The 25,873-nt window shown below is 39.4% G+C and overlaps 1 protein-coding gene across 3 annotated transcripts in view; it reads left to right on the top strand.

The window, feature by feature from the left end:
- Positions 1-10,741: 10,741 nt before the first annotated feature.
- Positions 10,742-25,873, top strand: part of mbpb (myelin basic protein b) — a 49,682-nt gene continuing 34,550 nt past the window's right edge. The window contains exons 1-2 of one of the 3 annotated variants that reach the window (XM_044208213.1): positions 10,742-11,017; positions 23,918-23,976. In XM_044208213.1, coding sequence (XP_044064148.1) covers positions 23,932-23,976 — 45 coding nt within the window. In that variant the 5' untranslated portion in view covers positions 10,742-11,017; positions 23,918-23,931. Of the gene's footprint in view, positions 11,038-11,479; positions 11,609-23,917; positions 23,977-25,873 lie in introns of those variants that run through there. The other 2 variants (XM_044208214.1, XM_044208215.1) reach the window with 2 other exon arrangements.

The following is a 25,873-nucleotide window of genomic DNA, read 5'->3' as shown; positions in this document are numbered from 1 at the left end:
AACTACTGGCTTATTCACTGTGATGGAAAACCCTCTGAATTGAGCTTATCTTGCCATGGTTCACTGAAAACACATTATTGAAACACTATAGCAATACTATTCATCTCCAGGATCACAAAGACCCGTCATAAATCGCACGTAATCGTTTAGCCATATGCAGTTATCTGATGTGGTCAACCGGTATGGGTTATTTTTGTTATTAATCTGCTGATTATTTTTTAGATTCATCCATTAATCATTTAGTCTATATTTAGTGAAAAATGCCCATCACAATTTCTCAGAGCTCATGCTGACGTCTTGAGATAGCTTGTTTTGTCTGAACAACAGTCCAAAACCCAAAGATATGCAGTTTACTATCACTTAAAACAAAGAAAACCAGCACATCCTCACAGCTGAGAGGCTGGAACCAGATCATGTTTGGCATTTTTGCTTGAAAATGACTTAAATGATGAATCAATTATCAAAATACTTGCCCAAGTAAATACATATTCTGCTAGTAGTGGAATAATGGTAGAAAATACACTTGAATCTCCTGCGACCTTAAACTTGAAGCCAGTTTTATTTCTAGAAATGAAGCCATGCAGTGAAACTTTGTGCACTCTAATGCTCACATTGTGAGCATGTTTAGTTGTCAGCCTCTGTCTGTGACATAGTCCATCCATTAAAAACCATGAGCTGCTAATAAGCCCAAAGACACTGAACAAACACTGATTCATATTTGAATTGTTTTGAGTTTGACTCCATCCATTGCCAAGTAATGATGAAACAGTGCGGATGCTGCTGTGACACCTTTATTCTTAAACCTGTCATTGTTTTGGCCATCTGGGGGCAGCAGAAAAAAAGTTGTGAACACAACATTGACATATTGAAGCTCGCTATAAAGCTCTGTAAAGCCCAGGGGGTTTGGTGATAATTCTCTGTGGGTTCATCACTAATAGCGTCCCTTTTCATATTGTCACATTGTTTTCACATTGTCATTTTATACATTGTTATTATAAAAATATTGATTATAGCCGCTTTAAGTTTCTACTGGTGAAGGTTCAACACGTCCTCATACCTAAACGACAGAATAGGTTGTTTCCCACCGACATATATGACCTTTGGAGAGTACCAGCGACAGGCGTATCGGACCGTCGTTGTCATGGTAACAATAATAAACACGTGGTTAACATTGTGAAACAGTTTGGTTAGGTTTAGGAAAAGATCATGGTTTGGGTTAAAATAAGTAAGTTATGTCACTTAGTCACGTAACATAATTTAACTTACGTACGTAAAAATAAGTAAGTTAAGTTAGTAAGTAACGTTAGTGACTAGGGTTAGGGCTAACTTACGTACATAAGTTAAAATAACGCTGACTATTGGTTTCACACGGAACATGAAAAGCGGTCTCCTAGGTGAAAGTCCTGTGTTTGTGACGTAACTTAACTTACGTACGTAACTTAACTTCCTACGTGGACTTTGTCGCTCTTTATACTACCTCACCTGACTTCCTCCTTTGCTCCCGTCATAATTATTATAGCCACTAGAGGTTGTTGCCTAACAATAAACATAAATATAGGTCGTAATAAGCTGCTTGCACAGACAACTTATATGACATATATATGTATTTTTGGGGAGGAGGTTGACGTGAAGGTTGTGTCTCTGTAGGTAGTTTAAAATGCAGGGTTTTGTGTTGCAAATTATTGCATTTAACTACTTAAGAGCTTACTTAGGTCCATCTAACTCTACAACAAAATGCTATACCACCTTTGGATGTCAGACACTCTTCATTAATTTTTCATTTTGTTTTTCTGCCTTCTTGTAACATATTTCAATGCACTGACAGATTTTTCTTGCAGCAGTGAGTTCTGGTTGTGTAGCATTTCCTTGTGGACGTGCTCGCTGTGCCTCCCAGCAGAAACAGAAAGGGTACTGACAAGAGGCGAGGCAGCAAGCAGAGTGGAGAGCACACACATATCACAACAGCCATCCATCCATTTGGACATGATTAGATCGAATGTAACCTCTAAATGGTCAGTATAATTGTTATTCAAAGGTCAGACACACAACAACAACCAATACAAAACAAATAGATAAAAGGTTATTCTACTGTAGTATAATAGTACATTTTGTGTATACTATTGACATTTTGTACATCCTACACATAGTCTATACGTATTTTTTATACTGTCTTTGCAATTGCTACATTCCATATGTAAACATTTCTACTTATGTTCTAAATATAGGATGTGTTGAGTGTCTATTTCTATATTATTAATTTCCTTTTCTCCTTACTGCTTTACGGTGGGCCAGCATGAAAGCCTATTTCCCAAAATGTCAAAGTATTCCTTTAAAGAAGTCTTCCATTGATTTAGTATTTGACTTTCACAAAGTTGGGAGGCTTACAAGAGACAAATTAAACAAATAGTCAGAATCTATGCAGGAGTGGTCAAGATATCCTGTCTTTAACTCCCTAGTATGTGTCAGGCTCCAAAAACGCTGAATCCTACATTTCCCATGATGCAACTGAATCACAGCTTTCATTAGACTTCCCCTGCCTGGTAAATACCCACTTCGTTCAAACTCCATGACCAAGTTTGTAATGCAGGCTTTTTGTTAAAAATGTGTAGTCTTAAAGCCCAAACCGAGATAACCCTGATGACATCATCTGGGTTATTTTCTCTTTAAAAAGCTCCCTCCAGAGCCACAGAATACATTATACTGCAGACTGGTTAGGACTCCTCATGTGCCCCTTTAAAATGGAATTGTATCTCAAATATCATATTTTCTAATATGTCCAACCAAATCATAACAACAGCAACTTTGTCTCAATAGTAAGAGTAAGAAAAGGAGATCCAAAAGCATATTAACACCCACCAGCAGCCTTTACAGTAGCCTGTTATTTTCTTTTTTAAATATATGGATATCTTCCACTAGATGGGGCTCTTTTATATTGAAGCAATGCATTTAAGACCTTTTTTATAAAATCCAGCTGTGATGGGAATCTATTGTTGATAGCTTAATGTGTATTTGAGTGTTCAGGTCCGGCTGAATGACTGTTTGCTGCTATCTCTGGCACTAATTCCCTCTCTGTGTATTTGGTGGGTAGTCACCAGTGGAAATAATGAGAACACTGTACCAGCCAATTTGACTTAGCAAAGTCACCCAGGTTAATCTCAGTGTTTTCAAACAGCAATTGCATATACAGCTGCAACATTTGGGGATGCATAATCACATTGGTAATATCTCCGTACTGTCAGTTCCACACAAACTCATGCTGTAAATGTAGTTTTCTGCTTGTTTTTCACATCAGAGCAGCAGTTTGTGTGGGTTCCTCTCAGCAGAGGATGCTATATTACTAATTGGAAATGCTGTCTCTGTTTCGCGAGTATCCCTGAATTGAATCAGGCATGCTGTACTGTACATTTTCTGTCACAAAGATAAAGCAGGTCAATTTTAAGCATTATTGTACTGCTTTGTCAAATAAAGTATGAAATAAAAAGGCTGTTAGCCTTTATTGAGGCTCATGAGAGTTCTGGCTTAGAAAACTCAGAGTAATATAGTCTTTTGATTACTTTCATCTGTCAGCATAATTTGTAGAAAACCAAGATAACAGAGAAAATGGTCACACCACAACTTCAAACCTTGAATTAATGTATGTCAGTGTGTGTTAGCCTTAGACTGATATTATATTGGGCTTTCAACAGGCTGAATGCTATTTAAGAGTATTTTCCACCATGTAAAGAAAACACAATCAGCAGAAACTAAATCTTACTATTTAGTTTTCTCCAGAAATGCTAAATTCTTATATTTTTGGGGCGAACTCTTGTGGCTATTCTGGGTGTCAGCACCACACATCCTTTATATCCAAACCATACCACCATAGTTATCAGCCTTATCAGCAAACCCTGGGTGAGATGAGAGTCTTTGTGTGAATGATGTGTATCTATTGACATGTCTGGCAGTGGTCTTGGCTTTGCTCTGTGTGTGAGATGTTATCTCAGCTTTTTCCCCCTTCTACGTGATTAAACCTAAAAAGGTGAAACCAGGCAATGTTCAATATCCATCAGACTTATTGGACGTCATTAGCCAAATGTGTAGAGATAAGGTGCAACTGCTCATAAATCGCCCCAGAGTGCCCTTTGGGTGGAAGTACTTTTTTAAAACCAAATTTTCAGTAACCCTGAACATTCAGAATTAATTTATGTCAGCATTAGTAAAATGAGAGACAGCTCATCTTTAAATTAAAGGTTCTGAAACCTCTTGCATGAATACTGAAGTCACTGCCTCAATTACTTTGCCAATTTTACGCTTCCCGTCACCACTTCACGCTTGGCCAGTGTCGATGCTGCTTGTGGGTGTTTTATCAAGTCTGTTTTGTACAGACACGTCTGAGCAATTTCTAACTAAAATATTAATTGTTTTGCATTTAATCATTTTCATCAGTTTACTTACATACAAACCACAATCTATTTCTCGAGTAAGCTGGAGTGTCTACAGGTATAGGTATAGATAGGCCAACAAGCTGCCATTACCTAGACAGAGCTGGAGCTGAATGTAGCAATATCACCACTGGCGCCATCTATGGGGGGGGTATTGGTTTTTATGCCCTCCCAAAGTAAAGGATGGGGGGCCAACACCCCCCCAATCCTGATGCACAGCAGGAAAAAACACGGTGGTAAAATTTTATTAGGCCTAATAGCCTAATAAATTCCACAGGCATTTGAAAAACTCTAGATGACTTTCTTTTACTAACACAGCTACACACTCAGACAAGGATTTTCTGTCTCTATGTGCATTCCTCCTTTTCGAATGTTTGGCAGCAGCCAGGTCAGAGCTTAACCTACACCGACTGTTCTATTGGCTACATTAGCGGCAGAAGAAGAAGAACACCATCCTTGCTCCGTCATCCACCGAGTTTGTGAGTTAGCAACAAATATCATTTGATAAACCCAAGTTTCTTTATTATAACTTAGACAACATTACAGTTAGCAACTTCTGTTTTCATCTCCATGTGATGGCAGTGCCCGGTTGTTAGGTTAGTAGGCTGTTCGGTCGCACTTTATTTTACGGTACACTAATAAGACGTAATAAGCTGTACTTTGTATCAAATTAGTCCAAAACTAGAAATATGTTCATTATTAAACAGTAAATGAACACAGTTACACCCTTATTAGACACCATACACCTAAATTATGCTGTAACTATAAACTGCATATAATGCCCAATTAGACCCAAAATATACTATACTTAAACACTATTATGCCAAATTATACTCTAATTAGAAACCAAAAAGGAGAACATAATACACAATTAGACACCATTTTACAAGAACACAGTGTAATTAAATCAAATACAATACCATATCTGATCCAAAATATGCTACAGTTAGACGCTAGTCTACCCTTACTACCAAATTATGCTATATTAGAGACCACATTTTTTTAATTTAATTGAGTCTGCTGTTTCGAGCAGGGGCGTTGGGCTGTTCCATCTCGTCGTCCGCCTGTGAACGAGCAAATACTGTGCATTGATTTATGACTCAATCAAATATTTGTTAACTGAGGAGTATAATGTAAGACTCATGCTAAGCTAATTGTAATAGTAACTTCCAATCTGTCTGAGTCATGCACAAACTTATCTCTGCCTGTTCTCCTTCTCCCAGGGTGTTCGGGCAAAAGTCCCCCCGGGGGCTCACAGACTATTAGTTCCGGGAGGGTAACAACAAGCAGGAAGGGGAGTTTACACACCCAAATATAAACCTAATTAATTAATATATTAAAAATGTATATATAATAAATAAATACATTCATACATACAGTACAACCAAACTCCCATATTTTACTCTATTTGTCAGTTTCAGAAATCATATCATCTGCCAGTAATTGCTAAACATCACTGAAGTATTTATGAAGGCGATGAGGTTAAGTTAATTAAGACATTTGAAGCAATTTTTGCTGAAAAGTGAATGAAAAGTTACAGTTTGTTTACTCATTTAGATGCTAAGTATATATACATTTAAAAAGTTGTAAGTTCTTGTATATTAGGTGTTTTTCTTTGCTCAATAGAGATAACACAGGTGAGCTTTGTAGAATACCGATTAACATGTCTCAGTAAGGCTTTGAGGCCCATTTGTCATTCTGTTCATACAAACAACCAGAGCATATAAGATGGTACACTGTATGCATATTGCTGGAAGATCTTCAAACTACACCTAAATGAACCTTTTAGTTAAGGATAAAAGGAAATCCATCTTGCTTATGTATGCATGAGGACTTTCAATCAGGCTAATTACATTCCACACAAATACAGATGAGAGCAAGACACCTGGATTTATTCCAGCAAGTAATCAAGCAAAACATCTAGCGATACATAAAAACATGAAATCATGAGGACGTGTCTGTCTCCGTCCGCAATTGCTGAAAATGAGCACCCTGTGTTTCTTGTGGAGTTTTGTTTTCAATAAGTAACTGAGGATATCATGATTCATAGTCTGAGTAAAGGAAATATGACCATATACATCTTGCAAGCAATAAGCACACGTTTCCCTCAACACAGATACATAGACAACAAACAACTCCCCCTTCTCCTGAGTTACTGTGATGGATAATCCATGCTGTTTTAGGCCCATTACCTCAACTGAGGCCTGGCTATTTCCATGACAACGAGTTACTGTATCTCTGTCAAAATCGGTCCAGGCTCTAAGCTAATGGGTTATTATTATATGACTGACGATGTTGAGTCATTTTCTCTGCCTTGGGCTGATGATCCCCCCACCACCACCACCACCACTGCCGATCACCCCCCACCGCCCTACTCCCACAAAGCCCAACTCTGCAGTCACAAACACTATTAGGAGCTCTGAGTCAGGATGGATGGCACTCGGTCCTCTTGCATACATTATCATAGGCGGTTTGATTTCTCTGGTCATCGCTGTATCATCGTATTACAGCAGCAAATCTCATCATCTTTAAGCAGGATTGCTATGGCTCGATAAAATTATCATGTGACCAACTATGACTCCAAATAAACTTACTGGAGAAATTCAGCCGTATATGAATGTCAATCGGAACTGGAGCTGCTTTTCCATATCACATTTTCTCTGAAGCTTTTGAATATTTTTATGACTTTTATTAAAATAGCATGCCTCCCTGTTGTTTCATTGACTGGGAGCCATGATGAATATTCAACTTCACGTTTATTTACATGAACGTTAGGAGTCAACCAGGAGGACCTGTTGAGATGATGACAACAACAACGTATATATTGAGATCACATTTTACAAATCTCTCAAGACTCATGCCGGGTACGGTAACAGTCTAAAGTCAAAACAGTATAACAGTACAGTGATTCTAGTGCCATCATCAGTTGGCAAAAGTTTTAATTTGTCTAATACTTGGTTTGTGACCTGCAAAACTAATAACATTCCCATCAGCCCCAGCTGTACTTTGTGTTTAGTGCTAATTAGAAAATGTTAGCATGCTAGCACACTAACCTAAGATGGTGAGAATGGTAAACAGTATGCTAAGCATGAGCATGTTTGCACTGTAACTGAGAACATGTTAGCATCTTGATGTTAGCATTTAGCTCAAAGCACTGCTGTTCCTACAGCCCATTGACTGTATATAAAGAGGGACAACATGACTAGCGCACGAAAAGTTCATTTTTCTAATAAGCTTGGTCTTAATTAGTTATTGATGCTATAAAAAGGGTGTTTCATGTCATGACTGACAGCTGAGCCCTGCTTGCAATTGAGCCGGGTGTATGGGCGGGACTTTAATACCGTGGCTCCGACTCCGATCACTACTGTGCAGACTCTGGCTCCAAATGACGTCACCAGCACAAGATGGCAGCTCCTGTATCCGGGATATTTTGACTTTATTTTTGTACAGTGGGAGGAAGTGGAGATGTGTCGTCCATCTTTACATACAGTCTATGCTACAGCCTCACAGAGCCATGTGGTTGCAGACTCTTGTTAAGGGTTTTATTGATTGCTGTATAATGTTTATTACTATAGGTCTAAAGCATGGTTTTTTGCCTCTATTTTGTCTCATAGTTTAAAGAGAATAAAGATGAAACAGTCCATTGAAGTGATCAAATTCAGTAATCAAAATAATTGGACTCCAACACTAAATGAAAGCCAGTTAAGTAAACTTGAATATATATATATGTATACTGTATATAGAATTCCTGCCCCAAGGTTGTGTGCCTCCACCAACCAGTCAAGTTGCAGTTTACATCCATGTCTGTCCAGACTCATATAATATACGTAGTGAATTGAATAAAAGGTATAAAGTGTACTTTTTTCAGCACTGGACCTGATGCAACTCACAGTTTATAAATCACAGTTTAAAAAGCCTTTGTCAAAGTTTTCAAAGCATGGCTCATCATTTTGAGGTGATTCTGCTGCAGTCTTCAAAATTACATCCACTGGAATCAATATTTTCTGCTCAGAAATGTAAAACCTACCTTCACTTTTGAAAAAAGTGAAGAAAAGATTATTTTTTTAAATAAATTGTATTAGCCCTGGAGACAAGAGTTAGTATTTTCAAATGGACTGCAATGAAATATACATTGGCTACTGATAAAACCAGCAAATATTGCACAGAAGTGCTCTTCGTAGGAATGCACTTTGTACAATCAGAGGTACAGTTTGGACAGACTGATGAGATGAGATTCAAAGGGCTCTCTAAGAAAGAAACTGCTGCCTGCTATTGTAGTATTATCTTTGGTACACTTCAAATAGATATCTCATGGGTGGCTGTGGCTCAGTGGTAGACGGGGTCGTTCACCAGTCGCAAGGTCAGTGGTTCGACCCTGGCTTCCCCCAGCCCACATGTCGAAGTGTACTTGGGCAAGACACTGAACCCCAAATTGCTCCTGAGGGCTGTGCTTTCGGTGTGTGAATGATTAGTTAGTTTCTTTAAGTGGTTGGAAGACTAGAAAAGCACGATACAAGTACAGTCAATTTACCTTGTAATGATTTGATCTTTTTTTCTTTTCTTTTTATTCTTATTGTCACTGAGTAAAATTTGCCCAAGTGATATTAGCATAAATAATTTCCACACCTCCCTCCGCTAATGAATTCCATAAGAAGCTATGGAAGTAATTTTGAAGACTGCAGCAGAATCACCTCAAAATGATGAGCCATGCTTTGAAAACTTTGACAAAGGCTTTTTAAACTGTGATTTATAAACTGTGAGTTGCATCAGGTCCAGTGCTGAAAAAAGTATTCAGATCCTTTTACAATGTAAAAATACTCCATTACAAGTGAAAGTCCTGAATTCAAAATGTTACTTAAGGTAAACGTACAGAAGTAATGTCAGCAAAAGTAGAGAAACTCATTATGCAGCAAAGTCGCTCCTGTCAGTGTTATATTGTTATAATATTGTGTTATTATTATTGATGCATCAAGGCCATAGGTTTAGTCTCAACATTGGTAGGGACACAGCAACCCACACCTCCCCCCTTTGTGTAATATGAATCTGTTCTGTCATTCTTTATTTCCCATTGAAGTTACTTGTAAATGTTGCTGCGTTTTGAATTAGGATACCCTTAGCAACAAGGAGGAAACTGATAAAATATCAAAAAGACAATCACAGTTGTTGAATTTCTTCAAACCAGTAGGTCAGGTGGACCCTAAGCAGGCTAACGTTGTTTTGGCGGATCAACATGGTGGCGATAATAGCACTTTATGCTGGCAAGTGATTGAATGCTTTTTGGTGTCTCTAAATATTTTGGCATGTGATTACTGTAAGCCCCACAGCTAAGCAAGTCCGTGTTTGTGCTGTGAAATGGTGAAATGAGTAGGCTATGGCTAAGTTAGGGGGTGAGTGTGCAGGTGCACTTTTAACTGAGCTCTGTGACTTTATAACAAGAAATATGTGTAGGGGGTTCCTGGTGCCTAGTAAACTATCCATGGATGCATTAACATGTGTTTTAATTTTTTAGCTGGTCAAGAAGGAGATCATTTTAATACGGCTTGGTAGTATAAGACACGCAGTACATGAAGTGGAGTAAAAAGTGCTATATTTCTCAGTGAAGCCTATAAAGTAGTGTAAAATGGAAATACTCAAGTGAAGTGCAAAACTGTACCACATTTGAGTAAATGTGAACCATCAACCACGAAGCAGGTGTAGCAGAACATAACAATATACTGCATTATATGTGTACAAAGTGTTTCACTTAAGGAAGGAACAGTTAGTTGCAAAAAAGGGAGTGTAGAAAATGCCAGCCATTTGTTTCAGTGGCAGTTAACAGTATCCCATCTGACACCTAATCAATTAACTGTGAAAGCCCTAGAAATGTAACTTAAAGGACATTGTTAAAGGAGGCTTGTGAGCTTTGATGCATATCAGCCTATGCATGTGAAGAGTGAGCATTTTGGGGCTGAGTGTAGTTCAGGGGTCAGTAGGATGGATTATATCCCTGCACTGTCTGAAAGATGTCTGCACAGCTCCCTCAGCGACGGTGCCCTTGAGCAAGGCACTGAAACTACCTGCCGGCTGCAGGCATTGTGCAGCTGCCAACAATGCACATAAAGCAGAGTGGTGCTGCTGAGAACGCTCTTTAGCTTCTGAGTGAGCAAATCCTCTAGGTGTTTGAGTCATTTTCTGTGTGCTTCAGATCTCATTTCAAAATCACTCCTCTATTTCGCGCGTTTATTTAACCATCCCTGCAGTAAACCACGAGCTACTAATCATGCACAGACGTGCACCAGCGTGCTTCTTTATAGCTCACATTTCTTGGCGGACTAAAGCTGCATTCCGCCCCACCCCTTACAAACATCACCACTGTACCTAAATCAGGAAGCACCGAGACGTTTTCTTTTCTTTTTCGTTGTTTTTTTTTTTTTTTTTTTTTTACGGAGACACTTTGGTGATTACAGCAAAAGGCGAACCATAAAGGGGAAAAAGGCGTTATTGTTGGTACCGACCACCGTCGACCGCTGCTGAAAGAAGACTGTCAGTTGGTTACATCCAGTACAAGGCTCAGCTGTGGATGCATTTGACAACCGGACCCTTCTAACCGGAGAAGGGTATGTGCACAGTCCAACTGGTAAAATTCACATAAACAAATACAAGGCGTAAAGACAGTTACACACATGTGGTGGAGACGTTATTATCGCCTTACTGCGTTTTTTCGACCGCAGAGTACGTGGTGTAACGATAGTAAACATGTTATCCACATCGACCTGTTTACAGTGCGTAACCGCCTGCAGGGAAAATATGGTGGGAATGTCATTTTCGTACAAGTCTTAACTCGGTGTAACCATACGAACTAGCTGCTGTTTAATAAGCACCACAGCCACCAGACAGTGTCACTGCTTTGTCATGTGCTTTGACAGCGTCGCCCCCCCACCAGCACTTTTACAACCACCACCCTCCCTGCTGCCCTCTCTCTCGTTGAACCAATCACAGTTAACATATCTAGCAATTTAACGCTTTTTTGCTTGGTGGAAATATTACATAATGGTGGCCTTGGCCTGATGTCAGTCACGAGATTGTTTTCTTCAATTCGGCATACATATAGCACGCCAGGCAGGACCTAAACCCTATAAAATTCAGAGTTTCCTACCGGAAACCTCGGTGTGTTTGGGTAGCAGTGGCCCGTTGGATCAACAGGGACGGTTAGTCTAAACTTAATTTAGTGTGCGTATTGATAGGTGGATCATATATAGCCTATGTCGAATTTACCAGAAGGTTATAACGATTATTTAAAGTTATAAATCTTGTTACATGAGGCATGGCAATATGCACCAAAGCGTGCCACCTTTAAATTGGAAGATTTTAAGTTGAGCTTTGCGCCTATACTTCAGGGCTTTATATATGGGAAGGGAACTTGTTAGTTGTACTCCCCCACCCCCAACAGTACTGTTAGCAATGCTTTGGTTAAGTGTTGTTTGTTAAAATGTATTAGGGACTTCAAGCACTTCAGTTCATTTGCATGATATTGTGGCATACAGTAATCACTCTTAACTGTGACCACATTAATACAGAGACACAAACCTGTTGCCATGTGACATTTATATGGTCAATGTGCTTGAAATTCACTTCACACACAACTGCTCAACTTTATCTTGGCATTAGAGAGGCATAATCATCATTGCTATTACAATTTTTATTACTAGTCAGAAGTAAAATATGTGTTTAATGTTTGCAGTTTTTTAAAATTATATTAAATATTTTAATAATAATATATATAGGTTTAAATATATTGTATCTTTGGCTTGGCCAGTGGAGAGACTGGTCAGTTGGCTTTCAGGACACTAAAACATACACTGGAAGGTCTGGAGGAAATTAAGTATTACATCACTCTGCATTCTAAGTGAGGACTGGTCTGCAGCAAACTCCACTTGCTACTCGACTTTACATAAAAACAGTGAAGGCCTGTAACAGAAACCATACATATTGGCCTAACTGAACAGAACAACTGTTCACCACTGCACTGTCGGTCTGTTGAGAAGAACTGCCAAGATGTAACAGCAGCATGCCACCCTATCACAAGCTATAGGCTCATTTTTACACAGTCTGTTAGTTTCATGTAAAGAAAGAGAGTATGTCTCAAAGCAGTGACATGTTCACTTACTGTCTACAAATACAGTTCTCACACGAGTGGCTGCTTATGTCTTAACTGCACTGATTTACTAAAGCCCTAAATGTCCTCTAGCCAGGGGACACTCATCAAGGTAACCTCTGGCTCAGTTCAATGCAAACTACATGTAGGTAAAAACCTCACCTTTTCCATCTCCCTTTAGTTGATAAAGACAGAACACAAAGCAAATCATGTATATCAGTTGCACCATGTTACTTGAATATCATGCTGCCACGGTCACACATTGCCAGATAACATGATTGTACTAATGTTTTATTTTTGATATAGATCGGAGCTGCAGTGTTAGAGATGTCTTTGGTATGAACTAATGGATTTTGTAGAATGTCAGGAGTTGGAGCTTAACCTTCACATAGTTTGAGGAGAAGCTTGCATGTGACTACCTGTGCTGGGAAGGCCGCAGGAATGCATTCCTTGGCATTTCATAGGATTTGCCTCCTCTCAGCCAGCAGAGAAAATGCCAAGGTTTGCTCAGGCGTCACGTGCGTCACTTTGCATTCCTTTGTCTTTATGAACAAGACGAGCTTACACCAGCAGGCCTTAAGGGTAGTTTTGCAGACGGTTAAGTAAAAAGTTAGGTGTTTTGTCAACATTTTCCATACTAAGTGAAGTGTTCCATCCTGCTCACTGAATGTGTGTGTGGCTGCAAGCTATATCTGTGTTTTGCTGGTGATACGCTGAGGTTAGTCAACTTCCGTCCTCACATACTCACAAACTTCCCCTCTTTTCTCACTTCTCCTCCTGTCGGCGCCTGTTCTTGGCAGACAGGTTGAGTCACATTACCTACTATATGAACACCTTCTATGCAACAACGCAATAGTTTTGTTAGCTTTGCCCAAGGCGTGGTGCTGCCAGTCAGCTTATGGCGCACGTTCACTGGCAGCATATACTGTCATCCGCAGTGGCGTCACGGCCAGCATTGTGTCAGCTCCTCATAGTGATCACAACAGATGATAGAGTTGAATATTTTCCTCTAGATCCAAGTTGAGAGGTTGTTACTTGGATTATTACATAGCAAAACCCCAGGTGGCAGCAGTTGCGTATCTCCATTGAGGAGCATTGAGCTTACGCTTCAGGCCCGAGGCTGTGTCACTAGGACACCCCAGGGAGTGATGGGAGGTGACCATGCATAACAAAGCAAAACAAATATATGCTTGAATTAACAAAGGAATAGCTTTACACAGCATTGGACCCCTGAGAGTATGTTTTTTCCGCTAGAGTCTAATATTCTCTCAGAGCCATATGTGCAAACTTGGCATCATCTTGGTACTACAGCTTTGTGTTTTTGTCCTTTATGTGGAGTTTGTGTGTTTGTTTGTTTTTTTGCATTGTCCAAAACTTATTTTGTCTCTCTCATGCCAGTGGTTGGTAAACATAATCTGAGAAAAATGTTGACCCATCAAAACTACTTGACCATTAGTTAAGCCCCACCCTCCTCAGTCACTGTTGCTACATATGCACATATGTAGCAACAGTGCACATATGCTGTTTACGATAATGGTGGCAGACTTCAATTAGTAATATGTGAACCAATGGGTCCTTGATTTCAAACATAGGTAGACAAAAGCAGGTAGATTTTATCAGCCGTAGCAAGCTAGCTATTTAGCTAGCTGCTTTATTAAAGAGCAATAGTAAATATGCAAAAGAGAAAATAAGACAGGTCTCTTAAAATGAACAACTCATTGGTTTCCTTTTTAGAAAAATCTACATGTTTATTGCTTAAATTGCATACAATAACATTATCTCACATATTGATGGCTACATACATAAAGACTGCTAAAGCTGCATGTCCCAGGAAAAAAAGTCAGCATGCTCGCCAGTTGATGTTCCATGTGGAAGACATGGAAATAAAGAAACAACATTGTTCTTGTATTGCATGGTCGAGGTAGTTACTCCTAGCATTAGAAGTTTGATAAGGAAAAATGTAAGGCCACGTTCAGACAAATAGTAGCCCTGCGTAAAAAATACGCAGCCCTCTCATTCATTTGAATTGGGCCAGTCCGTTGGTGCCAACGCATGGTGCTCCAGCAAATCAACCCAGGGTCGTCCGGCAAAAAAGTTCAACCTGGCTCAACTTTTGCTGCAATGCTTTGTTGGCATTGGTGCGTATTCCTGGTGGATTACTTTTGTAACGTGAACACCGTATTTCTACTGTTTATGTCACGATCATCACAACGAAAGACAACTTAAGTTGTAAAGTTGTAAAATCCTGTCTGTGAATATCACAAACCATGGTGCAGTGTTTTGGCGTCTGATAAGTCTTTAAACGCATTAATGTGTTCCTCGACCTGGACTTCCTGGATTGTTTTTCATTGTCTCACTGGTACCTGAACAACATGCCAGCCACCTGCGTTGTTTAAACACAGCACTGTTTTCAGTCAATCTAAATATTATATAGTTATAAATATAAATATTGTTATAAATATTGTTCAGTAATCTTGTTTAATTGTGGCTTGGGTTGTATGAGTGGTGGTGCTTCGAGGGGTTCGGTGGGCCGGTCTGAGTCAAAAAGTCTAGGGCTATTTTTCATTCCCAGTCCGGCCCTGGACATTACTCACCGCAGGGGTCGGGGTCATCACTCCTCAGCCCTCAGGAATTTTGTTTAAAAAGTTCAGCAGCCATATTTAATTTCAAAGCCTGTGTAAATGAAAAGCAAAGTCAATAATCATGGTCAATAATGAATAAGTGTCGTTCAACAGCATACTTACTAACCTCCAGACATCATAGCCTAAATCATCAGTGGATCTTCCCCAAAAAAAATTTCAGAGGGAATTTCTAGTGAATTTATCGAGTAATTTTGTTGCTGAAATGTGGAGGGTAAGGGTTAGGACGGGGGGAGGGGGCATTGAAAAATGGGACTCCTGGGAGAATCTGGAGGGTTGCCAAGTACGTACTGTACATCTACAAACATTATATGAAAAATAAATGAAGGAGAAAAACACTATTCAAAGAGTGGAATACACAGGATCATCTTGTCCAGAAAACAAACAAACTAGATTTTATTAAACTAGAAAGCCAGCCTAGAAATAGAAGAGAAGGAAAGAGTTCTTAGATTAACTATTGTGTTTGGATTTGTCATATTTGTCATGTCTGACACCTTGGCAGTTAAATTAAGCTATTAACCAATGGTATTGTCCAATAAATAAGAGCTAGGATAAATACCTGAAAGGTGTTTTTTTAATTTTTGAGCTGTGTGTGTCTACGCCTTCAACTAAAGCCACACAAACTGTGAACTTTGGGCTCTGTAAAAAAGCCTGATGTTCAGACTTTTTAACAGATATTATATTTTTTCATGAAGGAGTGGCTTTGAGGCTTCCTCTTATTTGGCGTGAGATTTGTGAGATAGATTTGAGAAAGATGAGAGCGTATTGGCAACCCTATATAATGTTAACCACAAATGTAAAATAATGTTATATTAGCTACTAGATTTCAGCATTGAGGTACACATTCATGATTTTGCAGTAACCTAAAAAACTATTATTGGGAATCTCGACAACGTTTCAGAGCAACAGACAGACGTCTGTGCCGCTATCAGTTAGCCTATAAATTTGTTTTTCACTGCGTGAGAAAATGGACATGTGGCTTGAGATCATGTGAAAAGTGTCAATTGCGTCTCACAGTCAGTGCGTGAGAGTTGGCAGCGCTGAAACTATCGCGGGTAACATTGGCTGGAGTTGTAAACTTTCCCAAATTCAATAAAGAGCAAAATACACCCGCTAACATAACCCTAAACTCTGATAGCATTCAGGACCAGGCTCTCGCACAATGGGGAAATACTACACTACAGATGTTCTAGTCATGAACAGGCCTTTTTTTTTTGTTACGTAACCTGTAACCCCACAAACTAATTAAGTTAGTTAATGATGTGCTCCTTTGCCTTGGAAGTAACGCTCGGTAGTAAGCTAGTTAGTTGTAGTTGTAGCTAGTTAGCTGGACATGCTAAAGATAGCAAGTTATGTTAGAGCAGATAAATACACCATTTAATCCATTTCTTACACTTTTGCCAAGTTTCGCTCTTTCACCTTGATTTTTCAAACATGAAATAGCCTTGTTCTGGCAACCTCACAGAAAAAGAAAAAATGAGTCGAAGCTGAAAGAGGACAGAGAAAGGAAGTGAGAAGACTGAAACCAACCAGGCTGGATGTCAGCCTTCCTGCAGCTTGCACTCATCGCTGCGCAAACAGAGGCCCTCCCTCAGGGGCAGATATTGACCTTTGACCTCAAATCTCTTGTAGTAGAGTAGAGTGCTTCCACTGGTAGATAGGTAGTGTATAACAGTACTTCTTGCCTTTCTGCCACAAGTGGACTACACACATGAGCAAAGCAGCAGATGTTCAAGCAAGTGACGTCCTAACTGAAGACCTGCCTTGATGAGAGCACTGACAGATTACATTTTCATTTTCATGTTGAAACCAAAATATCGTGGTTTATCAATAGGACATTAGAAAGTAAATTGATACCCATAAAGGAAATTTCCTCTCTTGCATCCTTTTACACTTTTGTACTGTACAAGCATTCAAGGAGAACATTTTGATGAACATGCTGTACAGAAAGAAAAAAAAAACCCACACCACATTGCTTACTTGGCTCCTCACATCCATCTTTTCGGTCATAGTCCTATAAAAGTCAGTGTCATGCTCGCCGACCAATTCTAGTGGTGGGAAATCCATTTGCACAGTATTGTTTTGGCTTTGTTCATAATTATTTCTCCAAAATGAAAGCACAGACATACTGCAGGTTGATAAAGCAAGCCTCGTAATGCTCATTGTTTCCAAACTTGATTGTTCCCAAGAGTTTTAATGCTGTGATTGTTGCAGAGTAATCCATTCTCCCTTTTTGTCAGCATTATAAAAAGCTCATCTGATCCTGACAGGGAGATTTATGTTGCAGCAAGGCAATATCCCTTTCATCTTCACAGGCCTACAGTCAGTGAAATAAAAAGGTCTTTCACCTCTATTCTCAATGAAAGAAGGATTGTCTTTACCAGTTGATAAAATGTTACCTAAATCAAATTTTCAGCAACCAGCCTAGAGAAGATTTTCATTACAGGTACGATTTGTCTAGCTGCAATCTGTCTGTGCTGCTGTCATATATTGCTCTTTTTCTACAAAATGTCAAAGGACTGGTTATCCTCTCTGGGGGGAAAAAACATGTTTTTGATGATCCCTGTTCAATCGTTCAGGTGTGAAGCTGAAATAGTCACAGAAAACAGAAAATAGGGCTAACGTAATCCAGTATGTGCTGCAAATAAAAGGCATATGGTAGGAGGTTTGTTTAAATGTCAACATGCAGGTATTCTTCAAACTAATGAGCCCCTTTCCTTATCCGTGTTGGAGCCATGTAAAAACATTAGTGGCTTATGAGGATGTGGATTTGAAATGGCCTCAGGTAATGGACAGCTCAGACACATAGATAATTGCTCATATGTGCTGCAGACTCTGCTTTGAATGGTAATGGATTCTTCCAGATGCTGGCTTGTATAAGAGCATTTCCCATCCTAATGATATATTTAAACGGAAAACAGAAATGTTTCAAGAGATGTACTCAGACATACCTGGCAATGAACAGCAACTTCTATGGGTTAAATTGGGTAGGACAGTTGAATTTGTCCTTTTCTCTCGCTGCATGTTTTCCAGCACCTTCCTATCTCTTTCTAAATTACAGTGAGATGTGTGTGGAAAAAGTAAAGGCCAGGAAAACAAGTGTGTGTGTGTGTTTTCTTTTGTTTTGTTTTGTTTTGTTTACATGTAAGAAGTACGTCTGCGGAGTTGTAATTGCAGCCTTGTTTCCCCCCTCCCCGCCCCTCCTCTCTGCCTCTACCTCTCTCACACACTATTATGCAACAGCCTTTCCTTGCAAGTCTTTGCAGGATCTTAGCTTGTTTGTGTAACATTCAAGAGTGAAACTGTCTGCCAAGGCCTCACATTCAGTCACACAGAATCCCTGTGACGTCTCCCGATGTCCAACAAACAGCAGTCCTCAGTGGATATCAGTATTACCCTAAACTCAATGCACAGCCACTGGCAGTATAATTGCGTCCCTTTGTTTAATCAGTGGGGAGTTTCAGTCACTTTTTGTAGCTACTTGTTTGTGCTTTCTCTAACTGTTTTGGCTCAACCCCCAGCACACTCAGACATGACATTTAAAAGGAAGTTGTGACGTTTTTCATACTAATATTTCTCTATAGAGCTAAGCCATTTTAAGCCCTTGGCAATCAGTATGCTTTTGCTGAATGCTAATTAATTTCTTCAAGTCTCTAGCTTTAAAATTGTGTCACAAATATCATGGCTGGCTATATCATGGAAGTCCAGTGGAGAATTGGCTGTGTGCAGATATGTGATTCTATAGAAGTATACACTATAAAAAGCCACTTCACTGTGCAAAACTGGAGTCTGGAGTGGAGTCCTGTTCTTCATTATTCCAACTAAGTTAGGTATAACCAGTAGTCTAGAATGTCTGTTCATTGGAAGTTTATTGTCCAGTGTCTTCTCAGGAAGTGTCATAGAAATTTGAGAACTTCTCATGCAAATGTGTAATGAGAGTCAAAGATTAGATTCAGAAAAAGAATAATCAACCACCACACACACAGCCTCTTTTTTAACCATATAATATGCTGACAGGATCAGAAAAGGCTTACCAGACTGTCCAGGGTCAGTGCTTTAAGTCTCGTTATTCATACTTTTCTATAACTAGGTTAGCTTGATTTGATTATTGACAGGTTCATGTGAGTCTGGTCGTTTTATGTCTTTAAGCTGCTTAAACCTTTTCTGAAGCAGTTGTTGGTGCAACAGGGATCTTACGCTCAAACTTGCAAAAGAACAAGCTTATGCAAAGTTGCACTAATTGATATTTTTGTATTACCAGTGGATCAAATGACTAAATGTGTGTAATATGAGAGTTTTCATTTCTAGTGATGAACCCACAGAGAATTATCACCTAACTCTGCAGTACCTCTCAAATTTACAGTCTACAGTCTTTCAGCTCATTGTTTTGGTTTTATGGCCTAAGGATGCACATTTCAATGAATTATTATGTATTTTATTTATATAATATTATTTGACATGTTAACAATCAGTAGTCAGTTAATCATTAATAAATTAACGTAACGTAACGTAAACATAAAATAGGTTAGGCCTACATCGATTTCTCGACAGACTTCAGTCTTATTGGTTTTAGTTAAGATAATAAGCATAACCTAGCTACTTGATTGGGGTGAGTCAAGCACTATTTGGTCACTGTATTTAGTCCAGCTGCTGAAAACACCAGCTCACGTGGAACAGATGTCAGCCATGGGAATCCTTAAACATTTCACTTCCCCTAGTAAATTGGATTTACAACCAAAGAATGGGGACTGTTGCTTAGAAAGTTCTTCATTTTTGTTTTGATGTTGTTGGAAAGTACTACTTGTCCCCAACATTAGCACCGTAACTGCAGTGGTGCTCTCCGCTGTCTGACACACAGCTCCTCTGCCTGACTGAGCGGCTGTTAGCTGGTTCTGTTGGTTAGCTGGTAGTTCGACATTAGCGTGGATGTTTTGATTGCTAGCTAAAGTGGTGGACACCTGTCAGACAGCAACTCCACCCACAGTACGCTACCTGCCCAGCACCAAACAGCAGACAAAGTTAGCAACTAGCTAGTGAACATAGTGGAGAAAGAGTTGGTTAAGACCAAACCAGAGCTAAAAGGAGAGTGAATATTGCATTTACATTAGTCAGGTGGCCAAAAACATGACCAAATGAATGCTAATGTTGCTCTGTGTCTGCTGTATGTGTAAGTAGGCTGTAACTGTTAGGTAACGTTCACCATGACAGCTTTATACGGTGGTAATATGTGTTTACAGGTAGTTCTGCTGCTTGCAAGTAGCCAAAAAAAAAAAAAATCTATGAATATTGCTCAGTTAAATTTCCCTCATAAACTTATTTTCAGATATGGATGCTCCTCTCCTTAAAGGTCCAGTATGTATCTAGCGGTGAAATTGCAGTTTGCAACCATTGGAATACTGCTCGTCTTACCCTCCCGTTCCAAGCGTGTAGGAGAAACTACGGTAGCTGCGAAACTCACAAAATACGCAAAAGACCCAATCTAGAGCCAGTGATTGGTTTGCTTGTTCTGGGCTACTGTAGAAACATGGCAGTGCAGCCTCTGTGGAAGGGGACCCGCTCCCTCTGTAGATAAAAACGGCTCATTCTAAGGTAATGAAAACACAACGATTCTTATTTTCAGGTGATTATATGGTAATGAAAACATACTTATAAATATCATATTCCATTTCTGCCAATAGCTCCTCCTAAATGTTACATACTGGACGATCAGAGCCATCAGTACATCATGTTATAATGAGACTGATTTAGAAACAAAACTCACTCTTGTTAAAAGAGTTTACTTTTCAGTTCCTGGGAGAATTTGTAATCGTTAAAGATGTTCTTGTACTGTATTGCTGTGATATAAATCTTGAACTTTTCAAGCTGATTGCATTTTAATCACACTTGCGCCGCAGTGCTCCCTGTTCAGAAGCCAATAGATGTAATAACACCTCTCAGTGGTTCATCTTTATTCACAGGGGAGGCTCTGTGTTACATTTAATTAACCTGACTTAACCGTTGCATAAGGCAAATAAGGTGTTAAATTGTGTGTGTGTTTAATGATTTGGTCATGATTTTTTTTTTTTATCTTGATTGTTCAAAGGCTTCATTAACATTTTTGAAACCTTGGACTGATTGAGGCTTGGCGCATTTCAAATTTGAATATTAAAGCTGACACATACTGAATTCTTAATTCTATAATTAAGATCATTTTTCAACATTGTTGGCTTTCGTATGAAGAGTTTCCTGCATCCCGTCATAACGTTAGAAACATGTGCCAACATCAATGTGGACCATCAGAAGACCATCAATAAACCACATTACCAAACATTTTTTTAGCATAAGCTGTAGTGTAGGATAAGATTAAATAGTCAAGGTGCCAAAGATGATTAAAGCATTTTTTGATGGCTTCAAAACCAGCCAAAAATGCATGCTGTGATTATCGAAAGTAAAGGAGAATTGTCCGTCAGAGGAAAGATTTTTATTATTTTTTCAGTGGTGGGTGCAGGCTGAGATTTTGATTCATCAAGTATATGAAAACATGTAGGTTCTTACTTGCTTCATTTAGAATCTAAAATTCTTGGTTGGTTTTATGTTGTTTGTGAGCTTTGAGGTCAGACACCTGAGACCTCACTTCCTCCACTTTGAGAGAGCTAAGCCGTCCTTACTGCTGCTTTTCAGAGACTTGGCAGTACACCTGTTGGAACCTCCTGTCTGTTTTTTGCAGTTATTGCTGCAGCACTTGAGTTTGACGTATACTGTTGTCAAAAGCATAGACACTGTGAAAGAGACACAGTGACACAGGAAACACTAACACAGTCTCATATACCCTCACCTTTTAGTGCCGCACAATTACCTAGGATATTGTGATGAATGTTTATAATCATTTGAATCAATAAAGCCTGTAACTGAGCAGCATTCTGTATAATAAAGTAGCACGCCTATTGTTTCCTTTTTCCTATGACCGGCAGATTTAATCAGATGGCACAGCAGCAGATAATCATGAGGGTGAGACTAATTTGTGGCACCCCGCAGCAAAATAATAAGCTGTTGTTTAAAAAGGTGCATCATCAGCTGTGCAGGACTGTGTCATATTCAGAGATGATGACACTAATGAAGTAGCTACTAATCACTAGAAGGCTGTGTTTTACAGCAGTGGTAGCACCGCAGGGCAAAACAAACCAGCTGCACAAAGTATTCTAATGAATGGATGAAGGTACGGAAGACTACAGCACATACAGGGCTGAGTGTGGGCTAAAGCATGTTCTTGTTCCTAACAGTTTGGTTCGTTTTAAACGACACCGGTGCATTTGCCTGTTAGTTGGATTTGTTTGGGCTGGTGTGAAAGCTGTCAATCAAAATCCAGTGCGGACCAAACAACCGGACCAAGACCGAAAAGGATGGTCTCGGCCTATTTCCAAGCGGACTCTGGTAGATATGTGATTTAATAAATTCATAAATAAATAAATTCAAAAGCTAAACTACTATTAAATCCATCTGCTGTTTGTGAATTGCTCAAGAAGCGATCATATAATAAGCAGTCTGTATAGCCTATATTTATGCAAGATCGAGGTAACCATGGTAACACATATGCAGGTCAGAACATCAGTTCTAGATTTTCCCTGTTATATCAGAAAGTGAAAAAGAGTTAAAACAGTGGCTCGTATCCTATTCCATGTATTTTGGCAGTTCCTAATTAAAAAGTAAGTGAAACATAGCAACCCCACAGTAACTATCCCCCCGTAATATTACAGTACAAAACACCTCTTTTTTGTTTCTAAATGGCTGCATTTTTTATATAATGCTTTAATCCAAAGCCTTGCATCAGTTGGGGATCAAACCCACTCTACCTCCTGAGCCACAGCCGCCCACGTGTCTACCTGTTGATCGGTCGAGTTGCAATTTAAAACTAGTAATAATGCTCCTAATCATATTTCTTCGTAAGCTCTTGGTGACACTGTGAGAATGTAAACAAACACAAAAGAAGCAGTAAAGTGATGCATCACCTGCTGTCAGTCATCTGAATTTAATTTCCCCATGCAAGTCTTTTTTCCCCCCCATAGAACAGCTCCTGGTTCAGGGCTGTAGTTTGGTTCATTTGGTCCCGTTAAATTCGGTCACGACTTAAAGGACTGCGACAGTACACGAGGTACGATATGCGCAACAGACTGCAGCTTTAAATGCTTTTGACTGTCTGATATTACAGGGAAAATCCTGGCGCGCATACCTGTTACCGTGGTTACCAAATTATTTACATAAATATATACATTGCTTATAGAAATCGATTTATAAGATCACTCCTGAGCCGTTTATGACCAGCAGATGGAATTATTAGTAGTTCAGCTTTTGAAATCATGCTAAAATCACATATCTACTATCAAAAAAAACCATGTGGTTGGTCACGTTTGCTTCCACAGCACAGACAAATTGCATCAGAGTCTACTTGGAAGTGGACTGAGACCCTCCTTTTCAAGTGGCCTTGGTCCAGTTGTTTGGTCCGCACCAGGGTTTGATTGACAGCTTTTACACCAGCCCGGTGTGGCATTTTCACTACCATCGTTCAGTATAAAACAGTTCAAAATGAACAGGGAATACCCCAGTGTTTTTATTACTGTGTGCGATGCTACAGTTTCACACACTGACTCGAGAGGTAGCCCTTCTTGCTTAGATAAGGAGGAGTATGTAATCTTAATATAATTTGCTGTTTACACTCCTGGTGTAAACTCATTCTGTTTTTCTTACAGTCTCTGTCAGCAGCATGGGCCAGCATCTAGGAAAGAGGGAGTCACCGACAGACAGCAGGGTAAGAGTCCTCACTGTAGGCGCTTTAATGTCTTCTTTTGTGAATGTGGACTAATAACCTTTTGAAATGAGCGTGTGTGTGTGTGCAAGCATTTTGTCGATTGTGATCTGAGAATGAAGCATGTGTTGGAGAATTTTCTTTTAACCTTATCAGTGTGAACACTGGTCTTCATCAGCAGGACTCTGGACTCTGCTGTAGACAAGCTGCCAGGCACCTTCAGTCATACTGATTTATTACCTTCACTGAGCTTTCAGTTAGCCTGTTAACCACTTTACAGTATGTGTGTCTTCAATGTCTTTCAAAAACGTCAGAGCTTATGTGACACAGCACGGAGGTTAAAAATATGGAATTCTTCACAGGTAGTGTATTTATCTCTAAGTGTATGCACTGTTTTTTTAAGTTTACAAGTGATTTGAGTTATTTCTGAGCCACCTACATGTTCGTGGTTACAACTACTTACTCTCTTACCTTGGCGCTTGGAACACAAATCCAGGTTTTGTGGTAATTACACTTTATACTCATCTCTCATACTGAAAAGCAGTTATCTATGAATAATGCATTACTTCATATGAAGATTTTTCTTGTGGCGAGTAGAGGAGGAGATGACTTTGCAAATGTTGAGTGGATGCCTTTGCCTTTGAGTTTTCTTTAGGTTTATATCTATTCATTATTTTAACTTACTGTAAAGGTCACTGTACTGGAGTAAGGACCATGTGCAGTGGGATTTTAATGTAAAAAATCCCAGCTTTTTAAAGTACTTCTGCGTAGATGGAATTCCTGAACATTTTCCAGAGATAATATTTAGCACACTGCATTTTAAACAATAGCTTTTCTGCAGCCGTTAGCATCCCACTCTTAATTGAGCCGTGTTGCCATGGCAATATCCAAAGCACAATGAGTCTCCATGGCTCTTGTATGTCGCCCTATAATAACCCCTCAAAATCACAAGCCTCGTCGCAGCGACGCTCCACAAGAGAACCCATTTGAACTGGAGAGAGTAAATAGATGATTGTGTGCATCAATGCTGACACTAAACCCTCTCCAGGTACACATCTCATTTAACCATTAGCTTTGGCCCGATGATCATCAGGACTCTGTTTGGCAACACCCACAAAGTTCAGCTGTCTGATATTGATAATTGGCCATCCATATAGCAGCAAATAATTATTTCCACAGCAACAATAATTTGTTGCCCTGGAAGTCCAACTAGAAATCACAGATTTTTAGCAGTTTTTCTGTCCGAACAGAAGTGATAGGTGTGAAATGTGCACTTGTATCACTGTTGAGTCAGACGTTATGCATAAAAACAGTAAACTGGATTAAAGTCTCAGACAGAGAGACGTGCTGGCTGATGGATTGTGTTTGTTGCTGTTTATAGGACTGTTCTGTCAACAAGTGGGCAGAACTGCTGTAACAGGAGCAATTATTGCACTTGAAAACATCAGGATGGATCAGTGTGTTTGCACTCTAAGGTTGGGAAAAATAAACCTTTATATCAGTCCTATAGTATAAACTGAAAGTATGTTCAGATATTAGAAAAGCTTGAAGGTCTAGTGTCAAATTAGGTGCAATTTTATAACAAAAAAAGTCATCCATCACCTCACAATAGGCTTTTTTAACTGGCTGGGAAGGAAGGTGCTCTGCTGTGCCCCTGGGCTAGTACTTGACGGAAAATGTCTGCCTCTAATAGTGCTGTAATTAAATAGAGCAAATATGTTTGAAAGATTTTTTTTTACTCATCTTTCTGTTCTGTGAGTGCAGAAATTACAAGCCAGACACTGTCCCCGTATGCAGAGTGTGGAGGAGGAGCACGCTTAAATTGGGACAGTAATGTAATTTAATGACATCATGTAATTAACCCCGGCCTTGCTTAAGTCCTTTTTGTCACAGCTTTTCA

This window comes from Siniperca chuatsi, linkage group LG9 (assembly GCF_020085105.1).
Source record: "Siniperca chuatsi isolate FFG_IHB_CAS linkage group LG9, ASM2008510v1, whole genome shotgun sequence".
In the NCBI taxonomy this organism is placed as follows: Eukaryota; Metazoa; Chordata; class Actinopteri; order Centrarchiformes; family Sinipercidae; genus Siniperca; species Siniperca chuatsi.
The sequence above is the reverse complement of the archived record's forward strand: the minus strand, read 5'-3'. Positions and strand labels throughout refer to the sequence as shown.